Source organism: Lingula anatina, chromosome 1 (genome assembly GCF_051362555.1).
Source record: "Lingula anatina isolate TDL-2025a chromosome 1, LinAna3.0, whole genome shotgun sequence".
Lineage (NCBI taxonomy): Eukaryota > Metazoa > Brachiopoda > Lingulata > Lingulida > Lingulidae > Lingula > Lingula anatina.
This window is the reverse complement of record NC_141767.1, coordinates 57,056,409-57,082,645: the sequence shown is the minus strand read 5'-3', so window position 1 is coordinate 57,082,645 and position 26,237 is coordinate 57,056,409. Positions and strand designations below refer to the sequence as shown.

At 36.3% G+C, this 26,237-nt stretch overlaps 2 protein-coding genes across 4 annotated transcripts; both read right to left on the bottom strand.

Moving 5' to 3' along the window:
* Positions 1-1,771: 1,771 nt before the first annotated feature.
* Positions 1,772-15,954, bottom strand: LOC106172145 (E3 ubiquitin-protein ligase TRIM33). Of its 3 annotated transcripts, none has more exons than XM_087000308.1 (12): positions 15,579-15,954; positions 12,626-13,633; positions 11,831-12,433; positions 11,364-11,426; positions 10,305-10,380; positions 9,192-9,297; positions 8,570-8,740; positions 8,132-8,343; positions 7,286-7,424; positions 7,020-7,094; positions 6,593-6,745; positions 1,772-2,011 (listed from the first exon to the last, which is right to left on the bottom strand). In XM_087000308.1, exons 1-12 carry the CDS (start codon positions 15,769-15,771, stop codon positions 1,787-1,789), a joined length of 3,024 nt encoding a protein of 1,007 aa, XP_086856434.1. In that variant the 5' UTR covers positions 15,772-15,954; the 3' UTR covers positions 1,772-1,786. The 3 variants fall into 3 exon arrangements, with proteins under 3 accessions (XP_086856434.1, XP_086856433.1, XP_086856435.1); XM_087000307.1 differs by having other exon boundaries at positions 8,132-8,346; positions 15,579-15,951; XM_087000309.1 differs by having other exon boundaries at positions 8,132-8,346; positions 11,855-12,433; positions 15,579-15,951.
* Positions 15,955-16,786: 832 nt separating this feature from the next.
* Positions 16,787-24,161, bottom strand: LOC106172126 (uncharacterized). Its single transcript, XM_087000315.1, has 8 exons — positions 23,966-24,161; positions 23,068-23,310; positions 22,481-22,841; positions 22,177-22,250; positions 21,846-22,049; positions 20,678-20,804; positions 20,300-20,388; positions 16,787-17,818 (listed from the first exon to the last, which is right to left on the bottom strand). Exons 1-6 carry the CDS (start codon positions 24,000-24,002, stop codon positions 20,743-20,745), a joined length of 981 nt encoding a protein of 326 aa, XP_086856441.1. The 5' UTR covers positions 24,003-24,161; the 3' UTR covers positions 16,787-17,818; positions 20,300-20,388; positions 20,678-20,742.
* Between the last annotated feature and the right edge of the window lie 2,076 nt (positions 24,162-26,237).

Sequence of the window (26,237 nt, the reverse complement as noted above, 5' to 3'; positions counted from 1 at the left end):
CAAAAACCGCCATTTTGTGTATTGTTTACAATGTATTTACTGTGGAATTTTGAACCTCTTTAGTGTGCACAAATGCCAAGGACTGTCTGATGAAAAAAACGTGAAGACAGTTATGATATTTACAGTGCATTTTATTTTTTGTTAATAAATCAGCAATGGAAAATTCAGTTGGGTGGAAATTAAAGCACTACAAAAAATGATATAACTTGACAAATAAAGGTCACAGCAATGCACTACTTGGAGTAATTGGTTAAGGAAATTTTATGATCATGTTTCTTTTCCTAAACAACATAACTAAATAAACATATATCCATAACATGAAGACACGTGTCAAAATATGAAATTTAATAGTCAAATGTTATTGTGAATATGTATAAACTGATCCCTCTCTTCATTATACCCAGAAATTGCTTGAAAAATTATCTTGATGACACTTGCCAGAGTACTTTTAACAAGCAATGTTTATGTACAATCATTCACTTTCATATTCCTATCACAAATTATTTTCAGCATTTAGGTTTTTTCCTAAAAAAGACAAAAAAACTTGCTTTTAGTTTAAATAAAGTCCACTCATTTATACAACATTCTAATCTTTAACTTTCACAACCAACCCCATTTGAAATTTGTCAGGTACAATTCTTATAAAAGAATATTTTTACAGAAGCAAAAATATTGCCATTGCTTTCTGTACATGTATATACAAGGCAAGTTTATAACATTTCTGTATAATTCCAAATTATACACACTAAAAAGTTTAAGACATGCTATACAACTATTATAATTATATGGCTATCATTAATTTCAATGTCATCTTTCCTCCTCACATTAAATGTGAAATAGATAAAGCTTCCTACATGTTCCTAAGGCACTACATCATTTCCAAACTGGACTGCTTCTCTACTTACCAAAGATCACAGTCAATATTTGACCACTGTCCAAAAGCACATAGCATATTCTCTTGATTAACTTAAAACAATAACTACCTATTTAAAACAATTTCTTCAATTTTAAAGGTATCCTATCTGGGATTTTTGCACCAAATCAAATTCAATTTTTTCATCAGGAATATTTTGACCTGTAGCAGCACTTGTATTAGATGTTTTTGAGCGATTTAGTTCCAATAATTCTTACATTTAGACCACTACCTTTGTTTGAAACATATTACAAGACATGTACTGTGCAGAATCAGAAATGACCTTCATGTCACTTCATAACAGGATAATGCTCTCTGTTTTCATAGCCTTCTATCACGTATATATAGAAAATTTTACTTCTGTGAAATTGCAGGATGCCAACACTTACCCTTGCAAAGTTCTAAGGCTCAAAAGGAAATAATGACATCAAGTACATATCAGATAAACTTTTATTTGTAAAGTATTATCTTCTGAAAGGTCTAAAATGGGAAAAATTAGAATTTTTGCAGGAAAAATTATTTGGGGGGATATTTTCTTAAGTGTACAGGATACCTTTATTGAGAAAAGGATTCTTCTTATCAATGCTTGCAAAGATGTGAATTGGCTTTCCTTGCAACTATCACAAATAAAAACCTACAATGCAGTGACTTACACAACTGGTTTCTTTCCACATACAACTGTACAGACTTTAGAATTTGGTAACTTTATTTCAAATACAATGCAATGTTGCTACCTTATAAAAAAAACAAGACAAAAATACAATTAATAGTCCCTTGAATATATACCCCCCCCCAAAAAAAATGAAAAAAAAAAAAAATATATATATATATATATATATATATATATATATATATATATATATATATAATAGTTCAATGATAATGTATAATCTCATCAGGACTTTTCTTCCTCTTGCTGTGTCTGAGGTGTCCCCCTTCCCCAGCCTCGTGGTCTGGCCTGCTGTGGACTGATGAGGGGGGCTCATTGTGGGCCACCCTGTGATTATTCTGGAAGTTATACTCCGGGAAGTACAAATGGTGAAGATCCTCAAAGTACTTTTCTACAGTTTTACCTGCTATGCCCACAGGGGAGCCTGGCTGAAATCAGAAAATTATATAATATTAGAATAAACATACAGCTTATAAATATTCTGGAAATAAAAACAGCATGTTAAAATATGCATTGAGTCTGATACAGTATAGGTCCCTGTTACACATCTTGTTGATGTACCAATATATATATTGACACCTGATAAAAAATATTTCTAATAAAGCTCTCAGCAGTCATGTTTTCCTTCTTTTAAACTGAACTAAAAGATGGGAGTCTGACATGCCTGTTCATTGATGTCATGCATAATTAATCAGGTACGGGGTTGATCCATTGTTAGTACATAAAACGGGAACAATACCAGAGGATGACCCCTAGAGTTCAGTTGGAAGAAGATAGTCAATGTAAGTAACATATGTTTTAAAGTACAGTTAAAATTCTTGCAGTTTTGTAAATGTAACTGTAACAAAGCCATTTGAACTAATCAAAGAGCTATTAATTTTATAACTTTTTTTAGGTATTTCTTACTCTCCAGTAAATACAGACAACAGCCAAACCTGGCTGTCATTTTTTGTTTACTTTAACTACCCCTTACTGCCAAATAGACTTTGAGAGTAGGTATAAGTCACTTCACCAAGTGAGAAAACTTAACCATATTAAATTCACTTTAAATGTCATGTGTAGAAAAAAAATTAAAATATTCAACAATTAAGAATTTAAGAATGAGCAAACATTTGCTTTCCCATAAACCCATCAAATTTTTAATATGCATTTCTGTGTAGTGGCAAAATAAAATTTCATAGGAATATACCACTTGGTAAATGCACTAGTTGCCCAAATCCATGGTAATACAAAACAATCAAAACTTCAAGAGATTTAGATAATTACAGATTACAGTCAAAGTCACAATATTTACACATTTATATATGAAAGTACACGTTAACAGATAACAGACAAGATACTGCACAGCTTAATTTCCCCAAGGTCACTTTATATCTTAGTGGAATTTGTACTGTCCTCTCTGCACCCTGGCTTCAAGTTAAAGGACTCCCCTGTGTACTATCACAGGTGAGAGCAGGGGCAGATCCAGAGATATTTTCTGACAGTCTTCCAAATTATCTTTGTTGATCCATCCTCCATTTTCCACCGTCTTCTTAAGCAAAAAATTTACTTGTCAAAGTAAACTTCAAAATCTGACCGTCTTCCGGGAGGCCCAGAAGAGGGCCTCAATCCGCCCCTAGAGAGGACATGTTTTATATGCTAATTTCCAATACTTTCAAATTCTTCATTGTGTCATGAAATAACCATCTGTTAACATAGCTTAAAACTATATGCCCTCATCTTGGTATAGTATTGTTATCTCACCTTCATCAAAACATACTGTTGATTATTAATGAAAATTAACATAGGCTGTGTTCAGAATAGAAGTTATCATACTAGCAAGATCAATCTATCTCAGCGGGGTTCTGGTTTAGGTGCAGTCAATGTAATCAGCTTAATTGTCTGGCACGCCCCCTAATGACACAACATGAACAACATCATGGATCACAAAGTTTTCCTGACTTTACTTTAAGTTACAAGCATGCTTGCAAGTGCGCACCAAATTTGAGTCATGGCTCAGATCACGGCTCAACTTGGTTATGAACAGAGCCATAGTCAATGTGATAGAAGAAACATATGGTTTTAATTTCCAATTGAATTTAATTGATATTTGACATGTTGCATGCAATTGTTATAGTACAATACCAAACAGAGGGGTAACTTTCCTAAACACCTGTGCTGCAGAAGAGAACAACAATATAGTAGACTGTCAAAATTTCCATTTAATGCCAAGGTCCAGTATTGCCCCACCTCCATTAATATAATATAGAGAAAGCTATTAATGAATTCACAGCCTTTGAAAGTACAGCTTTATTGGGCTTATAGAATGTTTGCTATACCACAACATTTGTTTAATTTTCAGACCAATGAATCAATATTGGATGAAAAACATACTACTCCTGATTACAAAAACACCTGACTCTGCATGTTTGGTTTAATAATAATTACAATAAAAAATACAAGGCATATATTTAAAGCCTTAAGTGGCTCAGGCAAATGAAAAAAGCCACATGTAGAGACCACTTTATTTTAAATTTACTTGGCCAAAGTAACACTTACCATAGATCTTGATAATAGTTCCACAAACCCATTAAATGCTAAGTAGGTCAACTTGAAAAGGACTTCCCATTGTTTGTCACATTTATCACATAAGTTAATATATGCTCTGGTGTCAAGGAAAATGCATGTTCTGTTGGTGAATGTTTTAGGGAAGACACAGATGTGAGGCTCAAGAAGAAAATGAACTTAACAGGTAGTGGCAACAGCAGCTTCTCCTCAAGCCCACCATCTCTGCCTCCAATTTCTGACAAAGAAAGCCATGGCATGGTGCTCTATGTGGTAGTTTTCCTGTGCACCTACTCACTGGCCATTCTATTCCTCATTGGGTATAACATACGCAAGGACAAACAACACCATGAAGAAGACTATGTTAAAGAATTCCTGGACCTCCAGCAGATAGAATTAAGGAGGAGAAAGTTTCTTAAGGAGCAGTATCAACTCACTTCAGAAGAAATACAAAATAAACTCAAAAAGTTGGACAGTGCAAATGTCCAAGAGAAGAGCTGTCCAGACGTCGAGTACAATAGAAGGCACCAAACTGTTACTTTTCTGATGCCAGAAGAAAGCTCATTCAGTGGGAAAAGTCCTAGAAAGTATAATAAAATGAACCAACTTACAACAAATGATGGAACATCGAAAGAACTAAATGGCAGGCAGTCAGAGACCACAAATAATAACAGTACAGAACAGGATAATATTGATAAACCCATGACTGTATCAGTAGTATGAGAAGTATGTCCACAGTATAGATGTCAGCTTCAACAGGGCACAGATTATACCCAATGACAGCCAGGTATAGGATGCAGCAAACTGGTTTTTCAACCTGTTACACTGACATGCTACATTTACTATGCAATTTTTTCTTTATATTGAGATAATAAAACTGTATTTCATTAACCACATCCTAAATTATAATTTTAGTGCAAAATACACATATACATATATATAGAGAGAGAGAAAGGTTAAGATGAAAAGTTAAATGTGTCTAAGTTAATTACATTTTAGTCCATGTGGATGCAACAGTATTTCAACTGTTATGATGATACTATTAATGTATGTAGTTTGAAACAGAGAGAGGCAGTTCTTTGGTGACATATTTTCCTCTCTGTAGAGAATTTTCATATTTTTCTTGTCTTATTAAAAATGATTGGCACAAAAAGCAATAGCATTAAACCTTGGCTTTTCATGAACTAATTGGTAAGAATAGAAATAACTTCCAAACTACATAAATTTCTGACCAAAAATTTAAAGAAAGGAGCAGTCTAGAGCTCTTTTATGGCTGATCAAGTGTTTATTCAGTTTACCTCTTGGCATGTAGACTTAATTAGAGTGATATAAGAAACTAGTAGAAGTGGTTTATATGTGTTACTGGGAATCCACGCTCCACCGATGCTTGGTTCATATGTTGTGGATGAGACCTTTTAAAAGAGCACAGTTGGGGCACAGAAGGAAAGTGGCTATATTGAACATTTCATGGGGCTTTTCTAGTTTAACAATTATAAAAATAATACATTCATATGAAGTTACAACGTTGAAAGTCAATGAGTACTGATTTAACAGAACCCATGAAATGTGATTTTTAGTGTGAAACATGAAATTAATGAAATGTCCATTGATCATTAGTTTTATCAACAAGTCCCAGATGATGTTTAGAGATGACAGCTCTTCTGTTGTGGTCACGATAACATTTACAGAAAAAACAATTTTTTTAACTTCAGGAACATTTTTGAAAAAATCATAATCTTACATGTTGTCTTGAAAATGCAAGTAAAAACAATATTGCCACTGAGAAAACCCTCAGTCCATTTTAGCTTCCTCTTCAATGCAAGGAAATCACTGCGCAAATATATTTCAGTGATTATCTATAGATATTTTCTTCAAGCTTAACATTTAAGGTACTTTTTGAAATCAGACAGCTCCCATCCCACTCCATCACCACCTCGGTCACCCCTACTAGTGTAGGCTGTCAATTTGGCAAGGCATACCTTTGCCTTTAAAACAACCAATAACAAGCCAATTTCAGCAAAGTCCCTGTGCATATTCTTGTATAATTTTGATTTAGCACAACATTATCAAAAGTCAGGTACTTTTATCATACAAGACTTCAGATTCATTAGCTTAACATTCATCAGAAACGATAATAATAAATATAATTTTTCTATATAAAAGCCATAGGGTGCTACAGGATGTCCTTCACACAAACATGTACAAGTGCCTTTATAACCTCCCCTAGCCAAGGGTTTTTACACAGCAAAAAAAACAGTCCACAACTTTTTTCAATGGCCTTTTTTTTCTACAACTACATATAGGGAACAGCTTTCAGTGCAACTAGTCTACAAACCTATCAATGGGTTAAACAGTATAACACACACACACACAAACACACACACATTCCTATGCATACACAAGGCTTAAACCATACAACTAAACACGGAGACAGAAGAGAAATCAGAAAACAGTACAATACTTACTGGATTGTAGAGTGCACAGTTCTCCAGTACCTGGTAGATATCAGAGATAAAGTCATACACACAATTGTAATGGTTGAAGTGATTGCGGGACAACTTGGACTTAATGGTGCTGAAATCCATGGGGTGCTTCACTATCTTGTGGTAATTAGGAACCTAGAATAGTTCAGGAATACGATTCAGTGTCTCAGTAGTTACTTTAAAACTTCATTCCTGAATAGGTAAATTCTAACCAAAAGAGGCTCAAACTGAGATTTGGAAATCTTATATCTGTCCACATATCAACATTACCAAAAAAAAAGTTATAAACTAACAAGTGGATGAAGAACATCTTCATAGGAGATGCAGACTGAAATGATAATGAAAGGACAAAATGTCTTCACTTACCCTACTACTGAAGGTAAATGGAAGGGAAAATGTTCAAACTTACCCCATGACTAACAGGCACATGGAAGGGAGAGCTGTCTGGATGACAGAACAAATACAGCAAAATCCTCTCACAAATCTAAAGTAACAAAAATAAACTTTATTATATGCATTTACTGAATGAACATATACACCAAGCTAATATTTCAAAATATGGTTTTATATAAATGAACAAAAAGTATACTTAAACCATATAACAAAATGCATTAATGAAAATCTATTTGATCTCAACCAGCTACTTGTGGGTACTATAAATACATAATAAAATACCTTCTGCTCATGACCACTTAGCCCTGAGGTAGCTTTTCTCTTCCTTTTGTTGTCTCCAGAATCTGTGGGAGTGCTGCTCCGGCTTCTGTCTGTGGTTTCCCCGGCTATAGGGTCACAGAGGCCGCACACCCAGCTACCACTGAAAGAAATGGTGTTGGGGATCAGAGCTAAGAAAAATGCCTATGGCTACAGTACATAATATTGAATTCTGGGTCAAAAAATTTGTTTAATTTAAACAAGGCCTTGAGCACTGCATGTGTTATATGAGACCAGAAAAAGTGTCAGAATCCATATGAGATGGGGTTGAAACTCTTTATGCCACAAATATCTTCTCAGAAAGCAACACATGAGTGATAACCAAAACATGTGGAATTCATGCTGTTGTGCAACAGATTACTATTCCATAGAACTTAAGCAAAAACAAGCAGAAAAATTTCCTTGGATAAATTCTGTCAGCTTTAATTCGTTGCCACAACATACTAGTCTGCCAATTTTTCTGATTCCACCCATTTTTCTCCAAACCCTGTAAAATCTGACTTGATTTTACATTAAGTCCCAAGAAAATGTTATCTCAAATGAATTGCATAAAACTTTGTGTTAGTGGTAGAAAAACTGTTAGAATGAATACATTTATAAAACATATAATGTGCACAAATTACAATTAAAGTACTTACATGTGAACTTTAAGATGCATTATAAACATGCTTTTCATCCAAAAAAGCAAATATATCAAAAATTGTTCAAAAGACCCATGTTGGAATCTTACTTCCTCAACTGAACACTAATACACATCTCAAATACATTTCATGAGAAATTCTTAAGCAAAGGTAAGGTACATCGACTCACGTTGGTGCTGTTCCAAGTTCGGGCACATGGCAGCTGAGATGGAACACTTTAGGACACTGATCACAGCACAGCAGATCCCCACCATTGTGGCAGACAGCACACCAGTCTTCATTGGGGTCTTCATCGGTGAATCCAAGGTCATTAGATTGCTGGGGTGTCTCACGCTGACTGGGGCTCACAGATAAGGGTGGAGTGAGGCTACCTTCTTCACTCTGCTGGAATGGGAACACTGGCTATTCAGATTTTGTCATCATGAAAATTGTACCATCATCATAATGGCTTACTTTCAAAAACGTTCAACATTCCTCTCAAAGAATTTCACCAGTGAGAGTTTCTCCTAAATGCAGACATGACACCACTATAACTTCACATGATCTTTCAATGAAGATTTTTAATCACAAAAGAGGTTTTTTGTCATAACTGGGAAGGCAATGTTACCTGTGTCAGCAAGCCCTTGGTCATCTTAAACCCTCCGCTGCTACCTGGTTGTTCACTGTCAGAATGTCTCATCTCCTCTCTGCCTTCAGAGGGGGGCCTAGAGTGCTGGTCTGTGCCAGATTGCTCTTCTGAGGAGGATTGGTCTTCTCTTAATATCTGCGGCTCAGGAAACTGAAGTGAAAAATTTACTCAGTATTTGGAAGGATTAAATTTGTTGTATTTACTATCTACACGTTATCAGATATATAGCACAGAGTGACACCCCACACCCACCCCCCAAAAATGCTATCACAACTTATATTTGCAAAGTCTGCATCCATCCATAAAATTTGTTCATGTTTTTTCAAATACCTGGAAGCATCAAAACACATTTTTTGTCCAAGGCCATCCACAGACCATACTGACTAACCAAATGGCCATTGCCCAAAAAACTCCTTAAGCTGCTCAACCATCTTTGAAAATATAAGCTGTCTTTTGATGCCATTGGCCATCCAAATGATGATCTGATAACTCGCTGGTGAAAGCCATGTTGTCCTCAGTGGTCAAGAACTGCACACAATGATTTTTGCAAGGAGGCCAAATGAAAGCACTAAGCATATCTACTGTATTAAAAAACGCTTACCATGGAAGGGGATGAGATTGGCTTTGGGTAATCTTGCTTCACATTAAACTGAGAAAAGCTGCAACTGGGAGGTTCTCTTTTAGCCTCTGCCTTGACTTTCATCGACCTTGAATAAAGAACACCATCATATAACATTATATCCACTATGTGTAGTTAGTCGAAACATGTAGTATATTTACTGCCACATGAAGGGCTATGCAGTTTAATTAAACATATGTATACTTTAAGTTAAGACAATCTTCACTGCAAATGATTTTCAAATATCATTAAAATGATAAAAGAATAAAAAGGAAATAAGAGGAATTTCAGAAGGTTAGAAATGATAAATAAACAAAACAAGCAGACTGACATACTTGCAAAAGTTTTCTCACAAGTAATAAAGTTCTATGAAACTAAATAATATGCTGTTGCATATACTGGAGGCAGACATTTGCAGTGTGAACTGAATACATGGCTGCCACAGTACTAGTAAAGCAGCCAACATTTGCAATCATTCCAGGTTCCAGAAGGCAGAGAATTCAAGCAGAATAAGAAAAAAGCAAATAACAACAACAAAAATGCAGCTGACCATAGCCAATTAAAATGGGAAGTTCACAACCTGGAGAAAAATTTAATTAAACAAATATTGACTTTTTCCATGTCATATACCGTAAGGCTTTATTCAATAGATTTGTGACACATGAATAGATAGATATTTTATGTATTCTGAATTATGAGCAGAGGCATAAGAAATAAAGAAAACTTTTTTTTTCCTTTTTCACAATATCAGCAAGTCAACCAGTCAAAACAGAATTGGAGAGATAAACATATTCATATATATATCGCTAGTATATTTGTTTGTCTAAAAAGCAGTGACTGATCGGAAATTTAAGTTAGCAAAATTTTTTCTCAAGCCCACTATGAGCAGACAGTCACTCAGAACATGTTCCACAGTTTGTAGGCTCCTGCATGTGCACCTACAATTCTCATAAGGAACCCTTAACAAGCGACCTTCCCATACATTCCTAGTTCAGGACAAACAGTGTGGGATATGACATGGCAAACACAGTCAATATTTAGAAGTATACTATTAAATGGTGAAACTGCATAAAAGAACATGTCCATCATACTTACCTAGCATCAGGAGCTTCAGCATTGTTCAAGTCATTGGAATTTGTCACAGGGGGTGTAAGGTGACCAGGATTTTGTCCTGAAAATTAGATACGATATAGAGTTAAAAATCTTCAAATTACAAAAACATTTTACAAAACATTAGCAACTTAAAATTGAATAATCCATTATAACTGCTTCCATCAAAACTTTATATTCTGTTTGTAGTTAGATAAACACTAACTGTAACGGTGTGGGTAACAGCTTCAATAGCTTTAAATACTAATTTAGGGGAATAATACATTTTATATTGGAACATATGTTCCATACAATAATTATAATATATATTTTATATATTTAATTAAATAATTTTATTATCCCCATTATTATTATTTAGCAGTTTATTATATGTATAAGTTGATACCGAAAAATACCAGCATGCTTAAAGGGATAACTCTTCATATGAGATCTATATTTCACAATAAAAACATTGTGAATAACTTATAGAAATATAATATATTCTGTTTTACCACAAAAATGGCAGTTATAGCTATTATTCTGATATCTGAGCTTTTCTTTAGACCAAGTGACCTCCATTGATGGCTATACTCTGTTAAAATCTCTTAAGAGATTTTAACAAAAAACCAAACTTTTTAGAAAAAAAAACAGTGACTAACTTTGAATGTAAAAATGGATTCATTACCCATTGGTAAGTATGGGAAAATTGTTGTTTACTCCAGGAAACCAGACCCACTTTATGCCCCTTCCCCAACACACTAGATACTCTAAATATCAGATCTCACTCACCCCCTCTCATCATCCACAAGACCCCTTTATTCCCTTAAGCCTCCAGATCTTAAATCACTAGACTGCCTGTTCTGCATTTCTCTCACCTGCCACATCCTCCCTACTTACCATCTTCCTCATCCCACTTGTCAGTTCCAATGACTTATTAAACCTCCCCATGTAGTTTACCACATGGCTACTATATGGTATGGTATACCAGGAGAGTACCACACAGACTATTTGGTACATATAATACTTCTAATATTCTCCTGTGTGTCAAGATGACAAGGAACATACCTGCCCTAGTATTTGACTGTACCAAGCCACTCTCAGGCAAACGACTTTGGGATTGTATTGGGCCTGCAACAACAACAAAAGACCTGTTAGTTAATCCAATCAGTTCAAATAATCCTACATAACATAAGTAACAAAGAGGAGTGTGATTAAACAGCATGAAAAACTAGCAACTATACAACTGAGTTTATCATTCTGTAATTATCCATATGCCCATGTCTGGAAGAGTAGATAAGGGTGCATTCCCATAGATTTTAGATCAATCTATCCCGTGGGGAGTCTCACTAGATTACTGTCAGATAATCCGGCTTTAATGTCCGTCCCGCCTACTACAAGCTGTAAGGGGGTAATTAACTTCCGTGCGCAGTCGGCTGACTGCAATTTAGCGTGAACCCCCAGGGAGTTAGGTCGATCTAGTAAGATCGAGCTAAATCTCTGGAAATGCCCTCTAAAACAAGGTAATATACTACCTCCACCTAGGCACTTGTGCTGACCTGAGGATTGGTAAGGCAGCTGTGTCCTGGCAGATGCTGTCAAATCTACCACAGACTGATGTGGCATGGAAGGGGACATCTGGTTGAGCATCTTTCCACTTGACTGTACCAGAGCATACCCTAAGGATGCGTTGGGAACTCCTGTTTGCTGCTGCTGCTGTTGTTGTTGCTGCTGGAACTTCTGTTGTCGTATATGTTGCAGCTGACTTAATGTAATCCCACCCATGTTGTTCTTAGAGGAGTTTTCTGTCCTGTTTGGTGATATTCCACTTGGTGGATAATATGTAGATGTTGTATGGGCTGTTGCATTGTTATTGCTACTGTTTGAATAGTGAGTCAATCTGTTGGTGTGTTGTTGTTGATGTTGTTGCTGACCAGCTATGGAAGCTATGGCTGACATAGGCACAGAGGATTTGGGGTAGATTGGTCTCTGGTGGTGAGGTGGATATGGCAGTTGTTGTCTTTGAGCTTGTTGCTGCACCTTCTGCAGTTGTTGTTGTTGTTGTTGTTGCTGTTGTTGTTGTTGTTGTTTGTGATGCTGCTTCAACTGGAAAAGTTGTATCAGCTGCTTTTTTTGCTCTAAAAGTACAAAATTAAACATTTACTCTTACAACTGATCTATGTACAGTTTCCAGTTTTAATATTACGATAATTGTACATACATAGCCATGTGGAAATTTTTTCAATTAAAAAAAATATCAAACTGGATTTTATACAAAGTGACATACACAATGTGTCATTTCAAAAAAAAAATTAAACAACCAACATTACCTTCTGTCATGCTGTTAGGGCCATTACTGCCAGCAGAGGGCACTGCATTGCTGGTTGGAGCGGATTGTCTTGAAGATCCAGGAAACTGTGTCCCATCCACAATCAACTTCCCTATCTGACCAATCGCAGCTATAATTCTCTGATCATGCTTAAAATCTATGTTAAAACTGTGTTTTGGGTTTGGAGCCTCACACTTGTAACTGATTAAACTTTTCAGTCTTTCTTCCACAAGTTTTTTTGTAAACAATAAAGCAGTGTTGGTTCCTTCCTGGACAGCTCTCTCTGTAAATGTGGTACAGTAAGCCAAGACCCCAGACAGCCTCTCTATATCCTTACTGATCATGGATAATCTTTTCCTTTTAGCCTGACAGATGGCAGCACAGTTACTCATCAGATGCTCTGACCTGGCTTTTATTGCATCTATGAAACTCCCAACAAAAGCCTGAATATTCTCCTGACATTTGCGTTCAGCACTGTCAATTTCTGCCATTCTTCTATCCACTAGGAGCTTGGCATTTGCAGTACTTGATGCTTTATCACATATTTTCTGCAGCAGTCCTTGCAAGGATAACTTATGCTGGGCAGAGGATTCATGTACAAACTGATACTTGTGCTCTTTATGTTCAGCCAACTGACAGTCCCTGCAGGTTAACTTGTCACAAGTTTCACAAAACAATTTTAGTGGTTCCTGTTTATGACGAGGACAGTAAATGTACTTTTCATGCCTGTGGGTAGATTGGCCAGTTTGAACATTATCCTTTGGTTCAATGGTGTGATCTTTGGTCACTTTGACCCTCCTGTGTGCCTGCACACACTGGTCACACAGCCATTCTGTGCAATCTAAACAGTAGGATGTGGCAGAGGCCTCCTCTTCACAACCTGTGCACTTATTGTCAGCTTCATCCTTCGATCCTGCCTCAGCAATGCTGGCAGAGATCTTTGCAAATATATTATCCAAGGTTTCTGATAGGCTGGCCTCCTGGGAACACTCTGGACACTTAATCTTTTCTGGAGAAACAAAGCAAGATATAACATAATGCAGTGATCCTGTTAAAACAAATTTAACTACCAATTGTTCAACATATGCTTAACAAATACTGGACAAAGAACATATTGCAACATAGATCAACAAACTTTCCAATTTAAAGAGACCATAAACATGATTTCTTTGTTTAAATCATTTGTATAAATTTCTTTAATATATATATAAACAGTGCTTTAAGCACTTATTTACTAATGAAAATAATACCCCTATTCAAAATTTGTCTTTTGCAGCAAATAAAAATGTTACAATGGCAACCAATCACTCAACTCTGACACAGTGAAAAGGAAGTGGTCTTCAAATATTTGTTGAGTATTTCCGGGTTTGGACCAGGAAGATGGGAAGACTGATGGTTGGTAACTTATATTAATCTCACATGACAGGTGACAACTATTATTTTCTACTAGACGCCAGTGAAGATCTTTAAGTGAGACCCTCTCACATTGTTACTTGTATCATCAATTGAATAAATATCAATATGCAGGGTTTCTTCCAAGCATTATGTTGTTTTTAATACTCAAAAACGGGGTTTTAATTAAATCCTTTGATTTTATATAAAGTGTCCAAATAATAAAACAGTAAATCCAATAGTAAAATTAAAGTAAATTTCCAAGTAGTTGCAGTCAGTGCAGTGCGAAAAATCCTGTAACCAGTAATAGGGTGCTTTCAGAATGCATTCACAACAGCGGACTAACTAGTCCAAGGATCATTAAGGGATTAGGAAATCTTGCTTTCATGTAGCGTCTGCCATATTTGATCATACTGTTAGGGTTAGTAAATAAACTTCAATTTACTTCCTTTCATACATTTTCTAGATAACAGATAAATCTCCAGTGTAACTCTTCAGCATTTATACAAATGTCATTTTACCAATGACGTCATAATTCTGATTTAGCAGTAAAAAAAAGCAAAATTGGTCTCTCAAATTTCTCTTTTACTAAAGCACAAATGAACATCGTGTCAATGCCAATTTAATGAAACGACTGAGTACGTCACAACCGTGCCAGCAGTTCTTCCTAAAAACCTTAGATTAGATTTTACCGTTTATAAGGCTAAGTAAAGCCTTTTGTTCAATGATGCATAGTAATTAGGAGCTCATAGCTCCATGACAGAAACTTTTAAACCAAAATGATGGTAAGGGACTGAAGCCCATGTACTTGTCACCAAGTTGCAACTATAACAATTTCATGACAACATCTTGCTCAGGGATGGAATAACATCCCAAACCGATTGACACTAAACGCTTTGAGGTGTCCATGGCTTATGCTTTGCAAAGCAAAATGTGAAGGCTGATATTTAAATTTTCAAGGGGAATTTTATTGTTTTTAACCAGGATAAAGTATATGCATTACTGAATAATTAAATGCAGAAAAAATATCATGTTCGATAGCTGGATGATCACATACCCTTACAGTACCCTACGTAATAATAATAAAAACACTGGACATGCACAGGTCACTGACACTAGTTTTCCTAATACTTGCCTTTTTCTTTTTGGATATAGACTAAATATCATTTTCTTTTAATGCCTCTGTTCAAATATTAATCAAAGTAATCAGGAATGTTAGAAAGTCTTTAAAAATATTTCAGAGTTAAGAGCTTCACAGAGTGGTGGCCGGCAAGCGATTACCTATAGAAAGACATTATGAGCAATTGCCAAATGAACCTTAAATGTAAATTGCACTTTTTTCTTAGCAAAATCTTTTGAGGCATCTGGATTTACTGTTACAAATAACGTGGTTCAACATTAACTTTTCGATTTAGCAGAGTAAATACCTCGCCCCTATTTCAGGTAGACTATCATGTTAATGACGTAAGTTGCCCAAGTTCAATTCCACATTTAGGAAGACTTTTCAATCAAGCAAACTATATGAAACGAAGCGAAAATAACCTAAAGTGAACCATACTTACTTTCTACTTCGTTTTTATCAAGACATGGTCTACATAATATATGTAAACACGGGAGAAGTTTGGTTTCGACTGAGACTTTCTTACAAGCTATGCACTTGCTGATATCAAATTCCGATGCATCACTTTCATTTTCATCAGCAGATTTCTCCACAATTCCTTCTTTGTTTGATGCCACTTCACTATTTTCCGCCATATCTAAAGACAAGCGGTATAAAAGGCAATATTATCAAACTCCAACGCCCGCCAAGAGTAAAAGCCGCCGTCTATGTGTCAGCCATTTTCATTCCCATCATCCTTTGACTACTTCCCATATACAGCGACGTCACTTTGCCTTGAGCCAATCAGCAAAGAAAGTCCATCCGAAACATGATTATTTGGGTGAAAAAAAGTTTTTTAAACAAAGCCACAACACAACGCAACGTCATCTGATGAAGCCTTCGGCAGTATGAGGCTTAATAAAACATGCCCCGTGGATTTTAATTGATGTTTTTGGATGAGTGCCATTTGGCAGTGAGCCAATTCTTTTTTGGCAAATTTTCAATTTGGCTGCACGCCAAACGAGGGGCTTCAATCACAACCAAACGGATATATATGTAGGCTAAATGCGTTACCTTTTACTTTTTGGTTTAGGGATATTAAGTTAGAATTAAATATCTTCTTCTGTCGAATTAATCTTAGACTTTCCACGATTTTCCTGTCAAATCACACCCGAAATCAAATTTTCCTCGAAAAAAATTTAAGCAACTTTCTCCTGCTCTTGAATCGATGATGTTTTACATTTCTAGGCCTAATCAAATGAATTAGTGCTATATAATTGGTCAGTCACTAATACAGCCTTGTAGGCCTATTTGTGTAGGGCTACATTTCTGAGGAAATGTTGCCACCTCAATTTGAGGGATTTTTTTCTTAGGCCTGAATTTAAACATATGTAGAGGTATAAAAGTAGGCCTAGTCTTGCCGGATAGGCCTATGTAGACAATGAAAATATGGCTTTTTGACATTTTCAAACGTGCTTTGTTTATCTTCAACAATAAAGCTTGAGCAATTCTGAATTACAACAACGATAAAACGATTAGCATAAGCCTCACAATTTAGAGCATGTTTGTTCTACGTTTGACTGCACACAAATTGCGTTTTTATCTCAAGTGGCGCAGAAAGTGATTGGGTGTTGTGCCTTTATAAAAACGGATAGGAAAAGTGAAAACTGCTCGACTTCAGCAATTTATTTTTCATCTTCCGAGGAGAAAGGGATTCAGTTTTATCTAAGCTGTGGATGGTTTGTCACTTTCAACCTCTTCCAGATGAACAAGACTCCATTTTATCGTTAAAGACATTCTTTGAATATAACTAGGCAGACTAGGCTGAAGACAGTCTTTAAAAAGTTGGGTGAATATTCTCAAAAATATATCAATAAAAAAACATGAATAACAGCCTGAATATATTTCAAACAAACAAGTGAACATGGTTAACGTAACTTACTGTGGTGTTTTTCGGCATCACCACTATTAACATAATATGTCTAAGACCCCATTCCCATAGATTTTAGATCGATCTATCCCTGTGGGGAGTCTCACTAGATTACTGTCAGCTTAGCCGGCTTAAGCGTCTGTCCCGCCTACTAAAACTGTAAGGGGGTAATTAACTATGGTGCGTGCTCGGCTGACTGCAATTTAGCGTGAACCCCCAGGGAGTTAGGTCGATCTAAATCTAAATCTCTGGATCGATCTAAATCTCTGGGAATGCACCCTTAGACTGCAATGATTGAACGTTCAAACATTATCTCTGACCCGTAATACCTAAGTAAGAGTGATTCAACAGAAAATACTCCATAAAAACTATTTTCCAAGGCGTTGATGCAATTTCGTCCATCTGTGGTTCTAACAAAATGCCCCGGGAATACTGAACAGTGTACACATGAACAGCATCATTTATTTTTAACGAATCCAGTTTTATTTTCAAAAAGCATTGTCTGCACTTTTTTTTAATTCTTTCAAACTTTATGTCCCTTACTTTAAAATCCTTTCAAAATTGGTTTGTTGCACACTGTGGCAAACTTGAATGTCAATACATTTCATTATTTCATACTTGGACTAATAATACAAGTTCAAGAAAATTGTTAACAATTTCAGCCTTGAAGGCTCATGCAGTATTTCTAGGAATGGTCTAACAATATAGACAGTGCTGACAGACAAATAATGACTTAATTTTTTTAATCTATACAATGCCAGGTTATTAATTGTACCACCAGCGTTAGCGCTGGCGGTACACATGGTTTCGGTCTCGTCCGGATCGTTCCGCCGGCTCCGCCGGCTCCGCCGGACGGCTACCGTTACCGCTTCTCCTCCTAGACGGTAAGGCCCCCCATACCCATCTCATGGATTTAGGTCACCTATAATCTCAACTCGTTCCACGTAAAATTTGGGCTTTGTCGGTATTGGGGTCTGGGTGTGGCACTCATTGCAATGCACCCTTGTCCAAAAATGGCAAAATTAAATGCTAATTATCTACCCTACGGAAGGAGTTACGGGAAAAATTTCTACAGACGGCTTTCCAAAAGTCATATGTGTAGATTTCAAATATACCCTCGGATTTGACCTTTGACCTTTACTTCAAGGTCAAATGGGCCAAAATTTTCAAAAAAATGAAATTTTTTATGAAAAAAAAATTTTTTGCCCTGTCATTCAGACGCCACACAGACTTAACCAATAATATTATTGGAAAGTGTTACCCTTCAGGTCATCTTTCATCTCCGTGAATTTGGGGTCAATCGGTGCATTTTCACAGGAGTAGCGGCCATAAGATACCGAAACTGAAAACTGTCTCTAATTCGGGAACCGTTAATGCTAGAGACCCATTCTTTTTCATTCATTTTGTAGAGCATGTAAAGCCCAACACTGGAGGTGGTCTCGGTTTTTTTGTATTCCATACGGTTTTCGAGTTACGCTGTATCAGAAAGTACATATTGGTGGTGAAAGGAAAATGTACGGAAGCCGACTGGTGCCATATGTAGAAAAAAAAATTATCTCAAAATTTCGAGATACTATTTTGAAATTTGAACAAAAAAAATTTTTATCTCGAAATTTCGAGATAGCATTTTGAAATTTGATCAAAAAAAAAATTATCTCGAAATTTCGAGATAGCATTTTGATATTTGAGCAAAAAAATTTATCTCGAAATTTAGAGACAGTATTTTGAAATTTGAACAAAAAAAATGCTATCTCGAAATTTCGAGATAATTTTTTTTTTCAACATATGGCACCAGTCGGCTTCCGTAAAAATGTGCAGTACGGTAATGGATAATAAATTTTGAACTCCGGAAAAATAAAACATAATGCTTGGCAAAGCAGACAACTTGTGGTCAAAAATGACATTATTTTATCAAATTTAAACTTCTGCAACTTCAGAGAACCTCCCATTTCAAGAACTTTGACCAAAATGACCTTTTCTTTATTTTAATTAATTTTTTCTGTAGGAAATTTATGGCACATTATGGTAACTCCAAAATTATAACATTTAGTCCCTTATATCTCCAAAACTGGCAGAGATAGGTCCATAGTTACTATTGAAGTTGAATAGGAAGTCATATACTGGCAATCTTACTGTGACCTTGACATTGACCTTTGACCTACTTTTCACCATGAACTGAACTTTGCAAATTTTGCTTCCCTTTTATCTCCAAAACTGGCAGAGATAGGTCCATAGTTACTATTGAAGTTGAATAGGAAGTCATATACTGGCAATCTTACTGTGACCTTGAAATTGACCTTTGACCTACTTATCACCATGAACTGAACTTTGCAAATTTTGCTTCCCTTTTATCTCCAAAACTGGCAGAGATAGGTCCATAGTTACTATTGAACTTGAATAGGAAGTCATATACTGGCAATTTTACTGTGACCTTGAAATTGACCTTTGACCTACTTTTCACCTTGAACTGAACTTTGCAAAATTTGCTTCCCTTTTATCTCCAAAACTGGCAGAGATAGGTCCATAGTTACTATTGAACTTGCATAGGAAGTCATATACTGGCAATTTTACTGTGACCTTGAAATTGACCTTTGACCTTCTTTTCACCATGAACTGAACTTTGCAAATTTTGCTTCCCTTTTATCTCCAAAACTGGCAGAGATAGGTCCATAGTTACTATTGAAGTTGAATAGGAAGTCATATACTGGCAATCTAAATGTGACCTTGAAATTGACCTTTGACCTACTTTTCACCATGAACTGAACTTTGCAAATTTTGCTTCCCTTTTATCTCCAAAACTGGCAGAGATAGGTCCATAGTTACTATTGAAGTTGAATAGGAAGTCATATACTGGCAATCTTACTGTGACCTTGAAATTGACCTTTGACCTACTTTTCACCATGAACTGAACTTTGCAAATTTTGCTTCCCTTTTATCTCCAAAACTGGCAGAGATAGGTCCATAGTTACTATTGAAGTTGGATAGGAAGTCATATACTGGCAATTTACTGTGACCTTGAAATTGACCTTTGACCTACCTTACAATGAACTTAACTTTGATTGCACCATTTTTAGTTATATATATTTTTTGCATATTTTGAAAATTCTTGTTGATTGCATTTTTACAGCTTGTCAAGCACAAAACTGGTGGCTGCACCCCTTATTTTGTGTATGTGGGGGTCTATACGAATGCGCTTGCTCCAGCTGGTGGTACAATATTCGGAGGCGGTATCGCCTCTCTGATCCTCTAGTTGTTCTTGAGTTTCTTCGGTGGTGCATCCACCTTTTTTTTTCAACAGATCCTGACCCTAAGTTTCCACGTTTAGGTCCATTACTCTCACATGCTGTAAAAGAAACATAAAGTTCAATTTGTAATCTTCTTAAGTAACTTGTATTTTACAGAACTCTCACTGCATTTTAAACAGTTAATTCCATACAGTTTTTAGTTGTGTCTTTTAGTTCAGGTGTGAAACAATTAAAATAAGCACCAGAATTCCTTTGCATCATTTTTAACTAAAAGAGCAGAAAAACAAACTACTTGAGAGAAAATACCATTTTGTGATAAAACTTTGAATATAAATGCTGACTAACACCATGTTTTGTCTGGGTTAAAATCATTAATCTAGAGCAAACCTGTTCTATATTTTCGTGAACATCAACAGCCTCTTTTGCTGACTGCCCCCAAGATGCAAGATTTGTCATGAAGTCACCACTGACGACAGCCAATACTCCGAAAGTTTACAAACAGCATGGACAAATTCTGAAATGCCAAAAAATATTTTTGTTTCGTATTGCTACATATTATTATATATCTGGGCTTTATGTGGGATTATTACAACTGATGTCGCTGGAAGCTTAGATCGCATTCACAACGAGTTGAGCCAGGCTTTACAAATCTTGGAACTAAATATGGCGAACGTACATGAAAGAAAAACCACCTAATCTTTTAATAGTCTCTCCGCCTCTCACACGCCTCCCCACACGTCGTCCCTGCGGGGTACAGTCATTAAATCTCGACTCCGTTCGCCATGCGGAAGCTACCTGAGAAATATTAAGTGCGCATGCTCATCAATTAAACTCGAGGTGAAGAAAGCATGGCGGCTGGAGGCGATCGAAGGAAAAAAGCTCTTCTGTTCTATTATCTTTCAAAACAGAGACGAAAAATAAATGAATTGGCCCGTAGTGCAGCAATGAATCGGCTATCTACGGAGATAATGTCGCCAGAGATATTCACGGAGATATTCATGGAGATACCCAGCCCTAGTGGACGGAGGAGGAGGAGGGCAGAATTTTTGCGTATGCAGTCTCGTCAGAGGGTGCAGTTCGTTCTGATGTTGATGTTTGCCTTGTTCCCTACGCCTGATCGAACTGGAAGGGGGGGGGGCGTTTTCACGATTTTGATCCCGATTCATAGCTGCTCTACAGGCCAATTCATTTCTTTTTCTCAGGTAGCTTCCACATGGCGAACAGTGCTGAGATTTAATGACTGTACCCCGCAGGGACGACGTGTGGGGAGGCGTGTGAGAGGCGGAGAGACTATTAAAAGATTAGGCGATTTTTCTTTCATGTACGTCCACCATATTTAGTTCCAAGATTTGTAAAGCCTGGCTCAACTCGTTGTGAATGCGATCTTAATAGCTTTATTTCAGTCTAAGCCTTGAGCCAGCTGACCACCTACTTCAATTGGTTAAGGGCACTGATGGTAACCAGCACAATGTTCTAAAATTCATTCTTTATGTTATAAAAGTGAAAATAGTAAAAAAAAATTAAACATTGTATCGTATCTTCTAGTAGACTGTACCTATTTCCACTTTAGAATGTTCTCTCCAATCCTTCATAAGCAATCCAAACCTTTCTCTATCTTTCAATAAGAGGACAGTCTTGATTCTGTCAAGATAACTCACATCACTGTCTGATAATAATGTCTCATCATCAATTGACTGAAGAAATTTCGTTACTGGATCTTTAAACTTGCAATAAGTAGTATTATCACTGTGTATTTGAGCTGCAAATAAAAAAAAAATTGTTACTACAATAATAATAATGTTAGCTAGTAAATACCGTGTTTGAAGCAAACTTAAAAAAGCATTAAAATTATTGGTTGATAAATATGGGTGTTTAACAGGATTTACCTTCAGAGGAATACACTTCCCATAAGTTGGTCAGAAATTCTTTGAAACTCTTTCGGCAAACCAACATCTTTTCTCTGGATAGAAAGAATTATAATGCATTACCATTCTCAATCATCACTTTACTCTACCATTATACTCATTATACTTTATCCTTCTCTTTTCAAAATAAACAGTTTTAAAGTCTTTGGTGTAATTATACGTGAGTATTGTACCAATTTCTGGCAACAGCCAATGCTATAAAATCTATCTAGATTTATATTTTAAAAATCATGTTTTAATTACCTACAAATCAATTCCTTCTCACCTTTGTAATTCTTCACACTTGACTTGATGCCTTTCCGAGTCATAAGTGAAGTCTTTGCTTAATACATCCAGCTCCTTTCCCTTTACTTTTTCTTTCCTTCTTTTTTTCTTCAATTTCCGTTTTTGATTCTTTGTAAGATTATGAGTGTTTGGAATTCCTGTAGTACTTTTTAAATCATCATCAAGATTAGAATCCTTACAAGCATCAGACTTATTTGAATCCACTTTGTTTCCGCAGTTTGTTTTTGTAGGGCTGGCAGGATCCATTCCTTCAGCAGTGGAGACAACTGCTTGTTCCCTTGCATGAAATGGTTTGCCATGTCTTTTCCTTTTTCTTCTTTTATACTGTGTAGTACCGTCCCCTGACACAAAAATATTTTAATAAAAATTTAAAACAATAAAGCACATTGATTTCTTTAAATATTCCCAAAAGTTGAAATAGAAATTTGTGAAGAAAAATATATATTGATGCAATCAAGTAACTTAAATTTACACTTAACGGAAACTTGCATGAAGAGACATATTTTGTTGAATGTCTACATTGTTACCACCATTAAGATAATAGGTAGATCTAAGTTCACTGAATACCTTCACTGCCACTGGCATTATCTAAAGACTCAGAATCTTGCTGCATCACATGAGAGATCAAATGAGTGGCATCTTCATAGTCAAAACCCTCTGGAGGAGGAGTCACTGTGTACATCTTTGACTTCTTGGGTTGCAGAATTTGTATTTGAGTGGGTACATGTATATCTTCATCACTGTCAGACAGGACTGGGTCTGTGCCTCCTTCTTTTGGGTATATTGTCTTCAGGACTTTAGATCTAAATACTGGAATGGCAATGAAACTTGTGTTAATACAGACTTATAAAGAAAGGCAATCTGATCAGACTAAATGCATTAACTGTAACATAAATATTATAACCCAGAATTCAGTCAGTGCTAGACCCAATGACCCATCCAGCTGTACGTGCTATTCATCCTACTGCTGGTGTGCACAAGTCCTTGATACAATTTTGATCAATTTTGGTTAGTAATCCTAGTTCTTTGCTATACATGTAGAACTCCAAAATATCAGGTCAAGTCACTTTTACATCTTAGGGTAGTAGCAGGAGGTACACACACACACACACACACTCACACATACCTTTTTTACCGATACCTGACTTCGGTATCGGTTAAAAAAAGGATATTTATGTGTGTGGATCTCCTATTAATAGTATCCCTTTCGGTGGGATTACGGTTCGAAGTCTAAAACTGTGGGGTATAATAGACTAGATTCGGTCGATACACATGTACACCATACAGGCCTGCAGTAAATCCATAACCTGTCAGACAAAATACTAGTAGAGGAAGGCCTTCAAATGCTTCAGTTTCAAGTGCATGCAACAGAGCATTTTAAATTTGTACTAGGGTGAAGTACGTACGGTTTTACCAACATTTTCGGTTTTCTGTATGCCCAGCGCTTGGCTATCAAAATATTTACCTTCATTCCTCTTTGCGCTGTCGTCTTCAGATCCCATTGTCGTTGTTCCCTTGTCTACTATTATTTAAAATCAAATGAAGTTCAGTACAAGGACAAACTATCGCCCATGCAAAATTCGGTTTTAAGAACTACCCCTGAACCCACTGCTTTCTGGTGCCTAATTTTAACATAACTACGGGATTTTCCCCTAGAGGGCACTGGGGTCATTTGAAGGCCAGTGAGAGAGCTCACTGAGAGGCGCGCGGTTTATTTCAACAGACCGACCAGGGGCCGGTTTCACAAAGCAGTAGTTAGTTAGAACAACTAACTACTGAACTACCTCGCTAACGGGCAAACTTAGCGATTTTCGAGGGGTGTTTCACGAAGCAGTAGTTAACTCATCGCTAAGTTCAGTCGTAAAGTTCGGTCGTTAGTTCTCTCGTTACTCACCGTAGTCTCGAAACCGTCTACCGGCAGTGGAACTCTTGCGTAAAAGTGCCACGAAAGCACTAACTCTCCAATTTTTGGTGGCTGGAAATGCATAAGAACGTCTGCTTTGAGGTCGTCGTAAAGGATCTCCACCACCTTTTTGCCGCTCTTTTTGTCACAGCTAGGCGCAACCTCTCGTAAATTGCATCATCGTGTGTATATTATAATAGATTCTGCCTTTCATGAAAACGTCGTAGTCTACGTTGCCGTCTGGCGGTACGGATAGCAAGAAAGGTAGCCGCCATATTGGATACAAAGACAAACAACAGACAACGGTAACTAAGCAACCTTTTTATTTTACTCATTACGCATGCGTACGATGAAACTCTAGAGTTAGCGACTGGTCTGACCAGTCGTTAAATATCCATGGTAACAACGAGACAATAACGAGCGAGAGAACTAGCGACTGCTTCGTGAAACGGCACTATAACTAGCGAGAGGCTAACTACCGATCGCTAACTAACTACTGCTTTGTGAAACCGGCCCCTGATCCTTTTAAAACACTAAACGTTGAATGTGTGCAATGGTGCGTGGAATAATACCCATGAAGGTGTAATATGAAGAAGTTATATCAGCTTATTTCAACCAAGCATCTTACGTTTTATTCCTAACGCGGTGACCACATCCAGTGAGTTACTCACTGAGTATATTTCAGAAGCCGCACAAATGAGAGCATTAATTTCATGCTAGGATTCAAGACTGCTGCTGTGCTCATTCAGCAAAATTTATATCCCATAAAAAAGGAACGGCAGCAATAGTGATATTTATCATTTCGCCAAAAGGTCATATAATCGCGATTACTCACTGGACACCCAAACCCAATATTATCTAGGTGCATTTCACATGTTGAAGTGTCAAATAATAAAATTGAATGAATTCAAAGTTGTAGTCAATTTTTAAAACATATAGGCCCTATGTGTATAGAACAAAATCCATGACTGTCTCAATTTAAATTCAAATTTTAATTTTTACCATGTCTTTTACATTACGCAAAGAGCCCTAAATATTAACGTATGTTCCAAAAACGTAGGCCTACAGTAACGTACGTAGATCTAGATGTTAAGATACTTCCGATATATTTTGTAGTAAATTAGACGTGACGTCAGGACGTTTTATAAATATTAAAACTATAACTCAAAGGTCTTTGCGTCATGGCTAATACTTTTCTCTACTTCTATGGTATTTTCTAGGTTCCCTAGAAAAATTGGTACAATGTTTCATTTTGTTTAAGTACTTGGTGAAAACAATGCTTTCTTTTGCTGACCGAAAAATATATTGTGATTCCGTGATAGTTTGACATCTCTTATATAATATTTGAAACACGAGGGGGAATATTATTTATTTAATGCTTATTTTACTGTCGGTAGGGTGTATTTTTTTAAATATTCAGTGACGAGCAAACTAAAGTAGCTCAAAGATAATTAATTGCTCTATACAGAAGATTAGTATAATTTTTTACAAGGTTATAGGCCCTACTTGTAGGAAATAAATCAAAGAACAAAATCCAGAGACAATTGAATTTTCAAAGTGAGTAAAACGTTTCATAGTTGAACGTTTTGCATATGTTCCTTTTTGGGGATAAAAGTTGAATTATTATTATTTTTTTTTTTTTATTAATCATGGTTCCAGGATAGTAGGCCTAAAACTTTGATATAAACTTCTTCACGTGAGACCCAAAATAATGAGGCATAGTTTGCAATCTGTGTACTAAATATTTTAATGAGCATGCCTGTGACATCAACTGCACCTCTATATTGGGTTTTGGTGTGTAAAGTGTAGACCTACTCGCAAGTTCTGTCCTCTG